Genomic DNA, 18,520 nt, shown 5'->3' on the forward strand with positions numbered 1-18,520 from the left:
TACCAGTAGTGTGTGTGTGTGTGTACTATTGTTGCAGAATGATTAGCGTAGGCAAACATATATACAGCTGAACTCGGACCCCAAATGGGGTCAAGCGTGACACTTACCCGGGGCCAAATAATTAGTATGAGCTACCGACGTTATCACTATGGCAACTAAGGTAACGATACGGCATTCAAACATGGAGAATCGTGAGATAATTCGTACTGATAATGAATATCGCAACTGAACAAAATCGTTTCGTTTCTTGGTACCGAGAAAATAGAATAAAATAAAAATCTCATTAAATGAGATATTGTGGTTGAAATTGATTTTTATTAACTTTCAAACGAAAGAATAATAATACAAAATTAAAAAAAATAAAATAAAAACTTCTGATTCTCCACTTGGCTCCATCTTTTGATAAAAAACTTAACTATATTATTACATAAATTATTAGTGTTTTAATTAATAAAACGTAGAAAATTCTGTATTTTAATTCGATTGTTGTGCCCTTTCTTGTTGTTTTTCAGTAGCGAATTAACCCACATCAGTTAACCGCATCCGCGTCCCCCCGGGCATTGAGTATGACTTGGCTTAAACGATGTTAAAGAGAAAACTTGGTTAATTATAAACATTTGCTATTACGTCATATACTTTAATCATTTAATATTGTTACCTCATCTGGCATTGTTAAATTTCAGCAATGCAAGATGACGTAACAATAACAGATGTTTATCGGAAATGACGTATTAGAATTTAAATTTTGCATTGTTATATAAACAATAACGTGGCATTTAATAATGTAAAATTTACATTTTACACGTCATTTACGTTTATTATCTTACATTGTTACGTCATCTCAAATTAGAAATAAACGTTTAAAGCTGATATAGCTTAATTAATAAATTGGTTTATTAATAATAACGTCTACTTCCCCTATTTAGAGTAAAGAAAAGCTGTGTAAACCCGAGTTTAAATTAGAAAAAAGTAAAAATACACACGTCAAAATATAAAATACATTATACCCATCTTTTCTGATTCAATCAATAGCTAATGATATGTATAATTCATTGGGGTGTAGGTGAAATGAGTCATGTTAAAGGGATGAAAAACGTTTAATATATCTGTAATATTGAAATTAATTTATGCTTTAATTAATCCTACTTTTAACATACAGAAAACATAACATCAGATTTCAAATCAAGTTTTATTTTTTCTATCTGAGAATTAGGTTATTTAGGAGCCGATTGTATGTCCTCGTTAGATCAAAGACCGCTATCGTAAAATTTTATGACGTCTTCACTCACCCTTACCTTACTACAAACCCCCCCTTTTTTTTTAAGGTCTATATCATGCCATCTTGTTACAAAAACCTTTTCCTCGTCTAAATATATAGTTTAAATGCAATAAACCTTCATCAAATACCGGTAAAAATATTTAAAATTGTTTATTATCTTAAACAAAAGTGAAACTTTTAGTCGAACTTTTCAATAAAAATCAGCTGATTACTATAGCAACTGTTGCTATGTTATTGATTAATTTCCTTACCATTGTGACGTTTTTGTTTGTTATTTAGGCCGACGAATTCTCTGTCGCTATGGAAACGTATCAATTTCAACGTCGCTATGGAAACTGTTCGCATGGTAACGGTTTCCATAGCAACGTGAAAATTGATAAGCATCCGTTGCTAAGTGAAATTAACACGTTTCCATAGCAACAACGATTTTTTAAATAAATAAACAAAAAAAAAGTCTATATAATAAATTAACGGATGCTTAATTTATTAAATAGATTGCGTCTTTACAACATTAACAAAATTATTTCATGTCGAAACCCTTGACCTAACGGCATTACTATCGTTTCGAATCTATTTATTCCCAGAAATGAACCTTGAAGCCGAAGAAACAATGCATGGACATCGTCCAACCCGGAATAAGTAGAACCAGATAAGTGGACTCGTAATAAATTTTATGTCGAGTTAAGTTTAAATTCGTGATATAAAAACATTTAAACTTTTAATTAAAAATTCATAACCAGTTTCCCTTATATAAGGGCTAAATTTTTTCTCTCAAAACTTTTAATTTTATAGAAAAATTCTTAAAAAAAAAATTTAATCGAATTTTTTGCCTGACGTGCCATCTAGCGGAGATATTTGTGACTACGACGGAAATAAAGTTTTGAGTTGGCAACATTAAACTGCTTAAGCGAATATTCGCGACATCTAGTGTCGAATATTTGTATTATTAGAAAATTACAAAAAACATGATTTTCAACTTTTTTTTTTATTATCATCATCGCAAGAATTATCTGTTAGCATAAAAACAATATTCCAACATATATATATTTATGTATACATATATTTTATATACGTACACGTAAAATATATATATATGTATATATACTTAAAAAAAACAAAACATTCCTGTACAAAAGTGGTAAGAAGAGGAAAGATAAAAGTTAGAAAAATGATTTTCTAAAAAATTCTTAGAAAAATTGTTCTCAGATGTATAGCAGTAGTATCAAATAAAAAATTCATATAAAAAGAATTTTTAAAAGTTTATAAAAAAGATTTTGTAGAAAAATTCTTGTAAAAAATTGCAGAATAATCCTTGGATTTCTATGAAAGAAATTTTCATTGTTTTTTTTTTTTTGAATTTTATCATTCTATTTGATATTGCAAACATAACTGACGTCACTCAGTACCACGTGCTTAAGCGAGTGCGTTACCTAAAGAGGTGATGATATTCAAAGACATCGAATTACGTTACAAGAGTTAAGATTTGGTTAATTGTAAACATCACGTTATTTACGTTAACGCATCATTAACGTAAATTTAACAATTCATCACCAGCCCAATAAATATTAACTCTTTACAAACAGAACAATTTTCTTTTTAACTTTTCTTTTCACGAAAAAAATTCTTTTCAATTATAATAATTATAATAATAATAATTTTTAAAAAGATAACAATGCGTTACGTTTGTTGATGATTATCTTAAAATTTTACAAAACTTTATGAATATATATTTATATATATAGATCTTTTTTTTTGTATAACAGAATATAAATTAACCGTATACATTAATACCATAATCACCTATGAAACTTTTAAGAATTGCGGATTTTTTTTCGTTCTTAGTTTATAGATTTTCAAAATACTGGATGAAAAATGCCTACCTAACGTCTTGGCATATATTAAATAACGAGGTTCTTCAAAAAAGAAATGTTATTTATCATGTTTTTCTCGATACGTTTATGAGGTATTTGCAGCAATGAGTGAGAAGTTGTCGATCGGGTGCACCGTTACTTATGTTAATATCACGCGTGTATATGTCCATACCGTATTGTCCATCTTCTGGAAATGTTACGCGAAAGGTTACGATGTCGCCTTCGGTGTGGTGCGTGACGTAACGTGATAATTTCCTCTCTTCTACCCCGTTCTTATGTAAGGTGGCCATAAAATCGGTTAGATGTCGAGTTAAACGGAATTGTATCTCCATATCTCTTCCCGAGAAAACTAGCGTATCCGAGTGAGTGAGAGGCACCATGCCAAATAACCTGGTTGCTTTAGTCGGTCCCCATTCTCCGCTAGCACAATCGGGTAGTGGCACCATTACCGTTTGAAGATCCTTACAGGTTACTTTAAACTTGCAAACGCTCTTGAATTTCATGGGTTCTCCCGTCAGATATTCTCTCGGTGTGACTGCATTAGCGAATATATCGAGTAGAAGATCTCCGGGTGAGGGAGCGTGTACTCGAAAAGTCACTACGTGGCCCGCTACGGATTGCATGACGAACCTCTTTAAACTAACACCATCGTGGTTATCCGAATCTGTGTGGTAAAATTTCAGATTGTAATGGAAGATCAAACTGGGTGCCATGTTGGGTGGCATTCCGATTCGTACAGTGGCAGCTCCTGTACTGTCCGTGTATAGTACTGCAGTGACGTTTGAATCGGGAAAGTATAAGCCGTATCGAAAAAACAATGATCTTACAAAGGGCAATTCTTCAAATTCCTTAAGAGATAGAGGGTGCTCCAGCAACTGCCATTCGGGTGATTGTGGATAAAACTCGTATATGAACTCTTTAGGATCAGTTAGAAAGTAATGATCGTCGTATTCATATCTTAGACTATCCGATTTCCCTTTACTTCCGGGCTTGGGGACCTCTTTGGCATTTACCAAATGTCGAGCACCCCAATTGCATTGCACAAATCTCCAAGAACCAGCTAGAAAAACGGCATTCCACGAATTTCGAAACCGGCTGTCCTCAAAACGTATACCAGGTTGATAACCCGCACTTTTCGAATAACCTTTGATGACAACACAATGTAACCCGGTATAACTGAAAGTAAATATTACGTGAATGTAATGATATTTTGCAACTTTATCTTAAAATTCGTAAATTAAACCATATCTTAGCTCTTCTAACCTGCAAAGGCGCTTGAAAAGCACGTGATAGCTTTCTGTGCCATGCTTTATCCCTCGAAGAATTCCCATAGGAGTGTCAGCGTTGACGTTATCATCAAACTGCATCGTATTTAAATTTTTAACTGTAATCCATCTAAATAGGGTCCTGAAAGAAGATACATATTAAAGCACACAGTAACTTATATTATTAAAAAATATATATATATTTAAGATAAAATAAATGACCTAGCTTTCTCTACGTCGGTAACGCAACTTTCTGTCAATTGGCGTACAAGATCAGTAAAAGATTGCTGATCTTCTTGAGCCACCTGTTATCAAAAAACCAGTCAAGATAGTTTTATAACCTATTTTTTTCATAAAATAGGGCATAGGGCATTATTAAATTCACTTACATTGATAGCAATTTGATCTAATTCCGCGAAGACGCTAGGATCACTGTAAATTTCTACTTTTGATACAACTGTTGGGATTGGTGGAGGAGGAAACAAAGGATAAGGAGCCAATTCGGTATTTTGATGGCCATTATTTTCGGGACTTTCAGTCTATAAAACGTGTAGTAATTTTGTATTTAAAATGTTTAATCCCCACAAAATTTAATTTTTAATTTTTTAATACTCACAGCAGTTAACTCTAATCTCTTGTTATTGATTAGGTTGAGCATTTCAATGCTGTGTTTATCGACTAACTCAGCGGTTGCTGCTCTTTCTTGTTCTAGCAATTTTCTCGTTAAACATTCTTTTTTCTTATCTAATTTAATAGTCATATTTCTTTCCAAATCGTCCTTTTCTTTCTGAAGACGGATGGTGAGAGCCTTCTCATCTTCACCAGATATTTTCTTCTTGTTAGTCTTTAATTCTTTATGAAATTTACTGGTTAATCTCTCAAGCTCTTTCTCCCATTCTTCCTGTAATTTAGACGACGATAACGATGATGATTACAAGCAATTAAAAAATAAATTAAATTAAATTAAAGAAAATTATCATTTTTACTTTAATTTCTTGGTTGATGTGGATCTCTTCTTCCGCTCTTTTCTGAGCAAATTGCTGATACAGGGCATCCTCTTCTATTCTGTGTCTCATTTCTAAAGTTTTTTGCGTTTCCGGATCCTAAATTTTTATTTAATTTACTCGAATTACAGGACAATTTTTACCATTTTTTAAAAAAATAAATAAAATATAAATATATTAAAAAAATTAATTTATATAATTATTTGTTTGATGATAATAATATTTTAAAATAATAAATAGATAAAAATCTAGAATTTCATCACGCCTACATTCCAGTAGACTAGAATGAGGAAAAATAACTTGAAACCTGTTCATAAATTTTATAGAAAAATTAACAATTTTTGGCCATACTTCATAAATGTCGTGCCATCTAGTGGGAAAAATTACAATTTCTAAGATTTAATTTTTATCAAATTTTTAATAATTTTTATTTGTCTTACTCGACGAGATTGGCCAGAATTACAAGGTTAATATGGGATATAGTTAAGTCCTGTTTAAATATATATACATATGAGGATACAGGTTATCATAAATTGGGTCAGTGTGCCAAGATGAGATGGCTTCTATCCAAGAGGCCTACCTATATCGGTCATTGTCAACAAAGAGTCAACTATGTAACACAGAAATATTTGTAGACTTATTTATTTTTTCTTATTTTCTTGAATAATTTAACTTGTTTACGTACTTCGCTAATTCTAGAAGAAAATTAATTAATTTTCTAGTAAAAATTTAAGGCGAAAGAGGCGATATTATTACGAAATTTCTCGATTATGGTGCGCGTTATACGCCTTCCTACCCCAAACTGCAAATTTAGTTTAGGCCAAAGACCTGTTTATCGATCGCTCCTGGTCGATAGCCACGTCCTCGGTCGTAACTACTCACAAACCTACTCCTTCCGGGGAGGGAGGGGAAAATATTTTCGTAACATCCGGCATATTAAACATTTTATTAACGTTACGGCATTTCTAGTAACGTCATCCGAGATTGTCTTCACCTCGAGCTGTACCCAATTGTTACCAGGTCACACAGAAATGGGATATGGGGTGTCGCGCGAGGCGAGTGTCACAAAGTTAAAGGTCAATAATTAACTGTTAAAACATTAGCATAATAACAAATACTAAACATTTTTGAAATATTTTATACATTATATAATGTTGTTACGCTCAAATATTGATTATTATTTCGTTTTAAATAGAAATTTATATATATATTTTTAACTGGAAATAAGTAAATAAATTTAAATTTCGTGGATTTTGAGATGCGCTCAAAATATTTTGGGGCATTATCCGCGTGATATTTCGCGCACTTACCTTAAAATAATCTCTTTAGATCATTAAAAATAAAGTTCAAATGTATATCCTAAATCAAAAGATATACAGACTCATCAGGATGCAATCTATACTTTATCACATCTCAATTTTTCTACCGTTAATACATTGTCATGACAAAAAGTGTGATCCTGTGACGTCCCATTTATGAAGGGCCTGGGATGCAAAAGACAAGAAACCGGAACTGCCCTTATTATAGACAATAGGTTCTATCATAAGACATCTTATATACATTAACCCTCCGCTTAAATTTCACGCTCCGTGCATACAAAGGGCACAGTCGTGTCTCTATAAACATACCATGATATATTATACAAGTATAATTAATAATTAGATTAAGGGCCACGTTTAAAATAAGCCCAAAGTTATGTTGTGTTTAGGCCACATACATTAGAACTTGTGCTTTTAAGTGTTCTAATTTTAGTGTAGGAATTTTGTTAGGGCAGTTTGATTTAGAGTAGGTCAGAACATTTCATAAACCAGCGCTAAAAAAAGTATAATAATTTAAATAATTTTTGTATATATGATAGGATTTGAAACTTAAAATTGTTCCTGTAAATATACAGGAGCAGTTTGAGTTTAAATCAATAGAAAGTGTAAATATATCTTGCCTCATTTAACGCTTTTAAAGTACAAAATGAGGTAAAAGACAGTAAAATTTTGGTTAAATTATTTTTAAAATTTCCGCGTGGTCGAATAAGGAAGGAATCTATTTATTCAACCGAGCGAAAAATTAGTAAATAAATTTGTTTTTATTAGCAAAATATAATCATTTTTAAAGCGAGATACTTTCAATCTTGCAGAATCAAACGAAACAGAAAAATAAAAATAAGTAAATAATGGAAAAAAAGGGAAATGCACTCACCAAATATTCATCGATTTTTCGTTCGTATCCATTACTCCTCCTCAACTTGGTAGCATTTAAACCATGTGCTATGTGTAAGGCGGTGGCATCGAATTTACCAGCCAAATTTTCTCGATGTCTGTTCTCTAGATCGCTGATTTTGGGAGAGGTCAAGGCACTTTTGATCCCGAGTGCCCCAGCATCGAACGTACCCTTACCAGAACCTCTAATCTGATCGTTGACCAGATGATTAGTTTTAGGTACGTTAAGAGCGGCTTTGATACCCACAGAGAATCCATCCAAATGTCCAGGTCCAGTTTTTGGAACGTGAACTTGACAATAAACCTCCTTGTCCTCTTGCGACTGCTGATTGTTGAAGTATGTACGCAGAGTTAGTTTCGTTCCACATATCAAACACTTGAAACATCCGTGGTGGAAGTACGTTAGATCCTTAAGAGGACCGACTTTATCCACCTGATAGACTATAGAGCCACATCTTAAACATGGTATCTCGTGAGCGTTCATTTTAGCCTTCTACTCTGATCGAATACACTGCAGCCATTTTGCCTTCAACCTGTTCCTGATGCCACGGAACGACTCTTTGCATGGCTAGCTGTGTGACGTCATCTACCTGTACCCCAGTCTAGATTCGATCGGGGAGACGTTTTCGCTCGTTCTTTTTGCATCGTCGGAATGAGGTAAACGTTTTATTTGTCTGCTTTTGTTTTAATTTAAATTTCGTTTCCCTTTTTCCGTTTCTAAATTTAAAAATAAACACAAAAAAAAAATTTACTCTTCCGGCTTTACGTCATCACCATAATTACCATTATTAATGAGACTAATTCTGACGTCACGTTCCCAATACAGACGTGTATTGACGACATATAACAGATACGTGACGTCATTACGCCATAAAATTTAAATCCCGTTCTTTCCTTAGACTTCAATGAGATTTTAAGGAGACGAAGAAAAAAATAATATATTTTTTTTCCTGTACAAATTTAGGAAACTTTAATTATAATTCGCGACTTAAATGGTGCACGAAACGAAACTTAAAAATAAAAAGAAATTTAACAGCTTAGTAATTTTAACATTAAACGATGCTTGAAAACTCATAAAATATTTATTGCGTGGAAGGATAAAAGTATTATATGGTGTCTGTATCTAGAGATGAGATTCTCCTGTAAGTTAACTTCACTGCAAAGTTCAATTCTTGATTATTCTCATAGCGGAAACTAAACTTTTACTCATCACGTTAAGGTTTGTAGAGGTCAAAAAGTCACCATTAAAAATGCTAAACAATCGATATCTGAAGATTAATACTCTTCCATGTTATTATTATCATGTTTTTTTTTTTTTTTAATTTAAGAAAAGGGTCATTCACATGTCCTGATTCTTGTATGTGCAAAGGAATTTAACGTGTTCCTTTTAAGACTCCACATTTCAAACAATGTTTATAGGTTAAATTGTCTGTCAAAAACATTGAATGAAGTTGAATAGGGGAGTAGAAACGGGTCAAGAAATTGTTTACATTAACAAAAGTAAAGGGAAAGAAAAATATAAAAAAAATAATTATAATCAAAAAAAATCACTGGACTAATTTTTGTGTTTAAAAAAAGGAGAAAAGTACACATTTTATAATTTGTTTTTTTTATGTGTAACTTTATAATAAATATGTATGGTGATATTAAGATATTATTTATTTAAAATGGAGTAGAAGTTTTGGTTGATTATTGTGGAAGTTGTGGGTAATTTAATTTAATAATTTTAAATTTAACTACTTAAAATTATTTATTAATAAAATAATTGTCCTATAAATAATTATAAATTTGTTTGGATTTCAATATTTATTTAATTTGAATTTGTATTATAAAGTTTTTAATGTTGTGACGTTATTTTTGCTTTTGTCACGTGTGTGATGGAAGGATTTATAAATCAATTTGAATTTTATGGTTTTTTAATAACAACAATTACAACAATGAAATTTTATATATAAGCAACTTTATTCACATCAGTCAAGTCACACTACAGGTCTACATACAAGTCCACAGTGACATCTGACTGTTTTTCGAAGGCAAACAGGTTTGTAGTTCCCTCAGGTCGTGGGATACAATGATAAATCACAATTTTTGAATGTTGTAGTTTGATACTTCTAGAAACCTGCTTGTCTCCCAATAAAAGCTTTGTTTTCTTTTTTTATTTATTTATTGAGGGGGACAAAAGCTACAAAAAAAAAAAAAAAAAAAAAAATACTCTATAAGTTGGAAAGACATGTACACAACCTTGTAGACAGAATAAAATATTTTAGGCTCTTGGGATAGATAAAACATATATTGATAATTGTCCCCCTTATTGGTCATTTAATAAATTTTTGCAAATTTCAAACATAAATGATTGTAACTGCTCCCAAACATATAACATATAATGACAGATTCCAAGATTTTTACAAATTGAGAAACAACAAAAAATGATGTCAGCATGTTCTTGAAATAATTCTTGGGAAATTAGCAAATGTGAGTGGCTGACCATTATTTTATTTTTCACCCTGAAAAATTTTTAAAATAGAATTATTTATTAAATATTTTATGAAATTATATTAATGATTGCAGAATTTCATACCTTATGTAGACTAGAATTACACTCAGACGTCCCCTTCTGTTAGAACATTTAACGAGAATGTTGCGGCACATTCGTCTTTTCCATCAGATACCACTAAGGTGTACTGACCAATATTTGTGTCGATAGCATTAGGTATGGTAAGGGAACATTTTCGACCTTTGTGACTAAACTGATGGTGGGTACTACTTGTATCTATTGGGTTACCATCTTTCATCCAAGTTACTGCAGAGGGGAAAAATTTATATATATATAGTTAAAGATATAAAATTGATAGGGTTGAAATAAAAATTAGTCTAACCTTTTTTAGCATCTTTTTCAGTTTCAGCTGAAAATGTCACTGATTGTCCTTTGTGAATTGTCACAGATTCAGGAAACTTTACAAAACCTGGTCCTTTAACTGGTTCATTGGGTACTATATAACAATACAAAAAGTATATACCAATAAAGAATATAATATAATAATTTTCAGTATGCTTGCATTAATAATTAAATGACACATACCCATTACAATTAATGTACAACTACTAAATGCATCTCCAACATCATTAAATGCCTCACAAGTATAAATTCCTCCATCTTCAGGAAAAATTTCTCCTATTATTAGTTTATAAGCATCTCCTTCTGTTTTATATTGGAAGTCGTTACTAGGTTTAATTTCTCTATCATTATGAAGCCAAACCACATCAAATGTGTTTGGACCTGAAATACATAATTTTTCTGTTAAAAAATATTCTAGGGAACAAACAAAAAAAAATTAAATCATAAAAATATTTGACTAACATGTAATTGTGCATTGTAAAGTTACTGAATCCCCATCTTTAACTACCATACTCTTTAGATGTTGTGATATTCTTGGAGGCTTGAATCCAGCTTTTGAAGCAGCTTCCACTGGATCCATTGCTAAATTTTAAATTTATATGATTAATTTTCAAAACTTTTTAAGAATAATAATTAAAATAAATAATAAACATACGTAAAACAGTGAGTTTGCATTTTGTAGAAGCTGTTCCTAAAGAATTTGTTGCTCTGCATACATAATCACCATCGTCTTCGGGAAATACTTCACCAATACTAAGCATTGCCACATTATTTTTATACTTTAGATCTATTATATCTGATGAAAATAATTTCTATAAAAGAATACATAAATAATTAGTTTAAATAATACTGTATTTAATTATAATATTATTTAAAACTAAAAATACCTCTCCATTCTTTAACCATTCTACTTGAGGTTCAGGAATACCAGATACTACACATTTTAAAGTTAAAGATTCACCATCTTTAATTTTAGTGTCTTTCAATTGTTCTTTAAAGGATGGTGCAGTCATTTCAATATCATCTGGTACTAAATCAAAATTTAATTAATGTTTTAATTATATAAAATAATAATATTTTAGTAAATTGTTAATATTAATGTTACATACTTTCTAATTCTTTAGTAGCAGTTCTTGATCTCTGAGGACTTGATGGTTCTTTTTTAGAAGCTCCATACGGTTTTTGTGTTCTTTTAGTTGGAGTTTCTGGCCGAAGAGAGGTTCCGTAGGATCGTGCAGGAGAGGATCTCATAGCTCTAGAAGGCGAGTCTAACCTTAAACTTCTTGCAGGTGATGCTCTTGGAGATGGAGTATATCTTGTACTAAGATAGTCAGATCTACTAGAAATCTTAGTAGAGCTATAAGATTGAGAGGATATTTTAGATGATGAATATGCAGATGAATAGCTGGACTGTTTGTGAGAAACATAGTCACTAGTGTGACTATATGCATGAGAAGAAGAATAATCTCGACTGTAAGTATCATGGGCATAAGGAGATGGTCTAGGTGAAGGAGATGGCGGAATGGGGCTGACAACAACTGGAGATTTTAATGGTGGTGGTCCTCGCCGATCTAAATAAAAATGGAATTTAATATAAATATGCTATAATAAATTTAATAGTATTGTAAAGTCAGTTTAATTAACTGATTACAATTATGAAATCACTGGTGAAGATCCATATGGGATAGAGGAAGCAATAATTTTGTACTGGCAATTTGTTCCTCTCCCAATGTATTTTTATATTGAAAGCAATGAACAAAGCTGGAATTATGATTAATATGAAAATCTCCACACCATCCTTGCATTACCAGCAAACACATTTATTAAGAACACAAATGTTTTTGGCATATTTCATAAACCTGCATTAGGTTTCCAATCTAGCTTCAATTTTGATAATGTTCAAAATTGGAATGTTACTCAATAAGTAATGCTATTTAATTTTTTACAATGTAGAACATCCTATATTTCTTATGCATTTGTAATTATAAGACATAATTTAAGAAACATTGTATCATATATCAATAACATATTTATCATAATTATATATAATATAAATATATATAATTATGATATTTATGTATATGTAAAAAATTAAATAGCATTACTTATTGAGTAACATTCCAATTTTGAACATTATCAAATTGAAGCTAGATTGGAAACCTAATACAGGTTTATGAAATATGCCAAAAACATTTGTGTTCTTAATAAATGTGTTTGCTGGAAACACAATGATGGTGTGGAGATTTTCATACTTTTTATACCATACAACAAAAGTTGGAAGTAGAAACAAATACTGTATACAAGAGGTACACCTTATATTTATATATTCACTCAAAACATGACAATGAGAAATTTTTCTTACTCACTGTCATTGGCAGGGCTATCGAGAAGAAGGGGAGTTGGGAATTTTTCCCAAGGTCAGAGAAAACTTAGGGTCTGTAGTGATTTCTATCTTCATAAATTAATGTTATTTTTATTAACAGAAAAATAAAATCTTTAAAACTGCTTTTATTAAGAAGAGAAACATTCCACATACCAATATTCCATTTAGACAGAAAAAAAAAAGCTGCTCTACTCCTGTGCCACTTTCTGGCTTTAATCATTGGCTTGACCACACTACATACACACAGATCAACACTGATATATGAAATCGCCAAAGTTCATAATATAACATAACATTAATATTAATTTAAACATTTTTAACTGCTAATTTTGAAGAACAATGCAATACTCTTCCATCTCAGCTAAAACTGACAAACAAACAAACTGACTAAATTTTTAATTCTCAAAGATTAATAATTTAAAACTATCATTTAGCTGTCCACTTTTACACTGTTTTCCAGTTATAATGCCATTGTTATACTGCATGTTTTTCTTTTCATTTCAATTAAAATAATATCAAGAAAAATATAATGTTAGCATTACAGAAGGCTTAATATTGATATTTTGAAATATGTTACAAATATTTGTTTTATAATATAGGACAGAGTTACTATCCCAAACCTGCATTACAACTAAGAATTGATAATATTTTCCTTAATGTTTTTGATATCTTGTAGAAATAAATAAATTTTAGAAAATATTGTTTGTACAATATATAAATAGGCATTAAGCATTTTAATTGTTAGATTGATCACTTTTTCTGAAACCTGCAGATTCACAGTTGCTCATTACTTAACTATATGCAACAAGCCAACAAACTTATGCCCTTCATTTGCCATTTTATTCTGACTTAATATTGAACACAATAAAGTTTATCACTCAATAATTAGATGAATAAATAGTTGATAGAGAATTAATAAGTTTAAAAATAACTATAAAATTATTTTTTCAAATGGTTAACCTGAACTATAACTAGAGATTGCTGTTTTATCTCTAATGTTGATAGTGTGGCTACATGCCATATTTCCAATGTATACTTTTGTATAAATGTATATTATTTTAAAATTGTTTGTTCTCTGTCCTCCATTCTATCTTTTCTATTGTCTTATTTTTCTGGAATGTTCTTATTTAACCCTCCTTCTTGGTATGTGGACAACTAATCTCTGAGAAAATAGATGGAATGCAACCCTGAGGGCAAGAAGGGTAGCACGTGGCTCATTCCGGAGCAGGACCTTAGAGAGGTAAGACAGTGAAATTGGTCTCCTCAGTGCATTTTAGCCTCACATGGTAGAGACAAGGACTTCAGGAAGAGAGAGAATGAATAGAAAACACAGTCAGCCCTTCGAATTGATCATAAAATAGTGAGAGAATTGAGCCCATTCATGATCCCAGGAAGAAATCTCATCCCAACATACCAATGACAAATAGAACATTGCAACAGATTGTAGGTACTCTCTTTCCTATCCCCTGTTCTTATTCTTCAGTTTTTCTAATTAATTATTTTATTTTTATTAATTATAAGTAGTCATAAGCACCTAGTTGTAAGTTATGTATAATTCTAGACAATTTGATGATTGATTCGAGTAGAGGTCGCCACATGAATTTTATTGTCAGGAATTGATCTTGTGTTATTTTTCGTGTGAGTACTATTGTGTATTATTTAGTGGGAGAGGTATTTGTTGGCATCCTAAAAGAATCTTGTATTGCAATGAGCAAGAAATAAATTTCTTTGTTATTTTATTCCTTTGTCTACATTTCGCTCTATCAAATTTCACAATAACTTAATTTATCACAAATAACACACACATACACAGACAATTATATATATATACAGTATGTATATAATAATAATAATAAATTTTATTGAATATAAAATCCTTGTGATATTTATAAGAAACAACTCATAAAACATAATTAGAACTAAATTAAATTTAATAATTTGCTTTGATGCACTTGAAACTGTGTCAGTAATTGTTGTTGTCTCCTAAACACTATAAAGTGCAGACACGCAGACACTTGGCAACGAAGATTGCCAAGTGTCTGCGTGTCTGCACTTTATAGTGTTTAGGAGACAAAATTAATAATTTGCATTACTAATTTAAGTTTTTATATTTTGTACTAATGAGAAAACAGACTATTAAGGAATAAATATGAAATTACCATAAAAAATAATCTTTAGAATTATAATTAATTCTAAAGATTATTTTTTATTGTAATTATAGTTTTGAAATCTTTGTTAACAAATTTTATACTTACCTTCCATTATAACATGACATGTAGTTTCATCTTCACCTAATTTATTGGTTGCACGACATACATATGTTCCTGCATCCTCCATTGTACAAGATAATATTTCAAGAATAACAACCCCATCTGAGTGAGTCACATTGTAATCGTATTTATTGATCTCCCTGCCATCTTTAAACCATCTTATCTAAAATGCAAACATGTATTTTTTATTTATTATGAAATAAATAAATAAACAAATAATTAATTTTCTAAAGTTTACCTCTGGTGTAGGTTTTCCAGACAGACAACATAAAAGTTTGACACCAATACCAACTTGAATGACACGAGTACGGAGATGGAATGTGAAACAAGGAGCGGAATCAACTGGTTCTTCCCATAATTTCTTTGGAGGTGGATATCTCCTCCTGTAAAATCATTTGTTTGATGTTTTTATTAACATACAATTAGCTATTTGATTAATCTAAAAGAATATGTAGAATTTTAATTGTAAGTTATTATTTTTGTTTAATAAAAATTCAATTACCTGATTGGTTCATCTAAAACAATATGTGGAATTTCTCTTGGAACACCTAAATTACAAGAAAATAAACATGTATAACATCTATTGTTAACTAACTGGATTAAAATATTAATTAAAACTTACTTTGTACATTAAGGAATACTGGTTCTTCTCTAAATCCATAACTGTTTTCTGCACGAATGATGTATTCACCTCGGTCATCAACTTTGCACCGGTTTAGAATAAAGTAATAATCATTCTCTTGGTAACGTTTCATATATTTAACACTTTGGCGTAATTCATATCCATCACGATACCTAAGGTATGAAAAAAAAAAGTTTTACATTTAGAAAAATTATTTAATACTTCAAAGTTAAGTTATTTTGATAATTTATAATACCAAGTCACAGTAGCTGGAGCTGCAGCAATAACACGGCAATAGAATTTTGCACTTTGTCCTTCATAAGAGAAAGTACTCTGAGGACGAATCACAAACCTTGGTGCAGCTTGTCTGCGATCTAATAAGAATCATATAAGCATTAATAACTTAAATGTTCAAAATTCTAAATTTGAATTAAATATTTTATCCAATAACTTAATTATTTTTTAAAAAATTCAAATTTTCCAGTTAAGATATATAAAAATTTTGTAGTTGTTTTAATTTTTTAAAGTTAAATTATTTACCAAAATAAAATTCGTGAATGTTATATTTTTCCTCATGAAGTTTACGAAGTGAACTGTAATTGGCAATATGGCCAATAGGAAGTAAACAGTTGAACCAGTAATCTCCCTGAAAAGTCAGTTTTACAATCAAATAATTATTTAGAATATCTACAAATTAATGATATTTTCTTTGTAACAATGAGTTAATACTCACATATTTGGCACGAATGCGATCTCTAATTTTGATATATCTCTTTGATGGTATGGAAGTAGTAGGAGCAGCACTAATATCACCCTAAAAATAAAAATATTGTGAAATGTTAAACAATATAAATAGTAACAAATATTCATAATCATCAAATATATATTCCTTCTTATCTATACATACCATTAGCCATGGATGAGCTAAGCATTCATGAGCTGTCAAACGCTTTCTATAAAATAAATAAATAATTAATTTCTAAATTTTTTCAACTTAAAATAGAAAAATTTTCCTGCTAACTTACTCCTTATTTCGAGTTAATAATCGACGTATGAAATCTTTAGCTGAGTCTGAAACATTAGCAAATGCTTCATCATCAAAGTCCCAATCGCATGCTCTGACATTTTTCAATGTTTCTATATCATTTTCTCCAGCAAATGGTGAGAGACCACTAAGACTAAATATAAAAAAGTATAAATTTACATAAAAATCAAAATGATAATTTTAAGTGTTAAATAAATAACTTACAGCACATATGCAAGAACACCAATTGCCCACATATCTGTATAGAAACCAACAGGTTCTCGATCAACTATTTCAGGTGCAGCAAATTCAGCAGTTCCCGTAGATATACGTACAACTTCATTCGGATCCAATTTTGTAGCCAAACCAAAATCAATTAATTTGATATTGTTTCCTGTCTTTGTCTGGCACATGATATTTTCAGGCTAGATAAAAAACATTTAATTAGCAATTCTTAAATTTCATTATTTTAATTTTTTGGGAAAATATTTTAATAGCATCATAAAAAAAGATATTTCAACCTTGATATCTAAATGTATGATGTTCTTCTCATGCATATGTTTTACACCCTCACATAATTGTCTCATGTAATTGATAACTTCAGCTTCTGACATTTTATAATCTTCTGCTGTGATACGTTCAAAAAGTTCTCCACCAGACATACTAAATTTAAAATAAATTTTAAATTATACAATTCATACAATTACTTATTATATTACAAATTTCATTCACAACTTACAATTCATAAATAAGAACCATTTCATCTTCATCTTCAAAGGCATCATGTAAACGAATTAATTTTGGATGATGAAGCATATTCATTATATCAATTTCTTTCCTAATTATAGATTTTTCAACTGGATGAGTTACTGGAATGAATTTTGCAGCAAATATATTGCCTGTGCGTCTCTCTCGGCATCGATGAACAACACCAAAAGCACCCCTAAAAATTTTTTTTTACAAATTTTTAAGCATTAAATTTTTACTATAAAAATATAAAATGTCAATATACTATATTAAATAAATAAAATTATTAAACATACGTTCCAATTTCTTCCAAAATGTCATAGTAATCATAAACACTAGATGTCTTAACATCAACGGGTTGGTGGTATGTATTTTTCATTAATATCAAACACTAAAATGTAAAAATATTAAATAATTTTTATTTTTAGAAATTTTTAAAAATTTTTGAAAACTAGATATTTACCATATTGATCATAATTTGATACTTTTCCCTCTGATCTTCCACGAATGCGGCGTCCTTGAGAATCCACTAAAAATTTGATAAATATTAAATAAATTAATATTTTTAACATAAGTTTACTTTAGTTTATATTCATTTTTTTTAATACTTACATGTATAATTTTTCCTTTTTATCCTTTCTTTAGTTGATGCTGTAAAAGTTAACAGTTTATTGTGTTAAGAATTACTTTTTAATCTTTAATTAAAGATGTAAAATTGATTATAATGTAAATTTAATCATACGTTTGGTCGTGACTATCTGAGTGGCTTCACTGGGTTCACTTCTTCCATAAATATTTTCAGCATAGATCCTAAACTGATAGTCTTTTCCAGGATTCAATCCAGAAACAAGATGATGCTGGAATCTAAAAAGTATTATTTATTTAATATTTAGATAATTAATTTATAGAAAGGTATAAGTGCACAAGTAAAATTAAAATACAAATT

At 30.2% G+C, this 18,520-nt stretch overlaps 2 protein-coding genes across 2 annotated transcripts in view; both read right to left on the reverse strand.

The window, feature by feature from the left end:
* Nucleotides 1–2,649: 2,649 nt before the first annotated feature.
* Nucleotides 2,650–9,101, reverse strand: LOC136973746 (hillarin-like). The gene is made up of 7 exons (XM_067268491.1): nucleotides 7,613–9,101; nucleotides 5,402–5,518; nucleotides 5,032–5,316; nucleotides 4,805–4,954; nucleotides 4,638–4,720; nucleotides 4,414–4,557; nucleotides 2,650–4,326 (listed from the first exon to the last, which is right to left on the reverse strand). The coding sequence occupies exons 1-7, from the start codon at nucleotides 8,114–8,116 to the stop codon at nucleotides 3,216–3,218; spliced, it is 2,394 nt and encodes a 797-aa protein (XP_067124592.1). The 5' UTR covers nucleotides 8,117–9,101; the 3' UTR covers nucleotides 2,650–3,215.
* Nucleotides 9,102–9,575: 474 nt separating this feature from the next.
* The window catches only part of LOC136973742 (twitchin-like), a 245,808-nt gene continuing 236,863 nt past the window's right edge, over nucleotides 9,576–18,520 (reverse strand). Inside the window, 25 exon segments of the mRNA XM_067268488.1 lie at nucleotides 9,576–10,136; nucleotides 10,211–10,432; nucleotides 10,509–10,622; nucleotides 10,712–10,909; nucleotides 10,991–11,110; nucleotides 11,184–11,340; nucleotides 11,416–11,558; nucleotides 11,638–12,099; nucleotides 15,167–15,344; nucleotides 15,420–15,564; nucleotides 15,684–15,729; nucleotides 15,804–15,976; nucleotides 16,060–16,177; nucleotides 16,344–16,449; nucleotides 16,537–16,617; nucleotides 16,711–16,756; nucleotides 16,829–16,981; nucleotides 17,053–17,252; nucleotides 17,349–17,490; nucleotides 17,567–17,770; nucleotides 17,871–17,935; nucleotides 17,937–17,965; nucleotides 18,038–18,103; nucleotides 18,187–18,225; nucleotides 18,317–18,438. Of these exon segments, the coding sequence (XP_067124589.1) occupies nucleotides 10,233–10,432; nucleotides 10,509–10,622; nucleotides 10,712–10,909; nucleotides 10,991–11,110; nucleotides 11,184–11,340; nucleotides 11,416–11,558; nucleotides 11,638–12,099; nucleotides 15,167–15,344; nucleotides 15,420–15,564; nucleotides 15,684–15,729; nucleotides 15,804–15,976; nucleotides 16,060–16,177; nucleotides 16,344–16,449; nucleotides 16,537–16,617; nucleotides 16,711–16,756; nucleotides 16,829–16,981; nucleotides 17,053–17,252; nucleotides 17,349–17,490; nucleotides 17,567–17,770; nucleotides 17,871–17,935; nucleotides 17,937–17,965; nucleotides 18,038–18,103; nucleotides 18,187–18,225; nucleotides 18,317–18,438 (3,307 nt within the window). The 3' untranslated portion in view covers nucleotides 9,576–10,136; nucleotides 10,211–10,232.

The sequence above is a fragment of the Centruroides vittatus genome, unplaced genomic scaffold, assembly GCF_030686945.1.
Source record: "Centruroides vittatus isolate TY-2023 unplaced genomic scaffold, ASM3068694v2 contig_329, whole genome shotgun sequence".
Taxonomy (NCBI): domain Eukaryota; kingdom Metazoa; phylum Arthropoda; class Arachnida; order Scorpiones; family Buthidae; genus Centruroides; species Centruroides vittatus.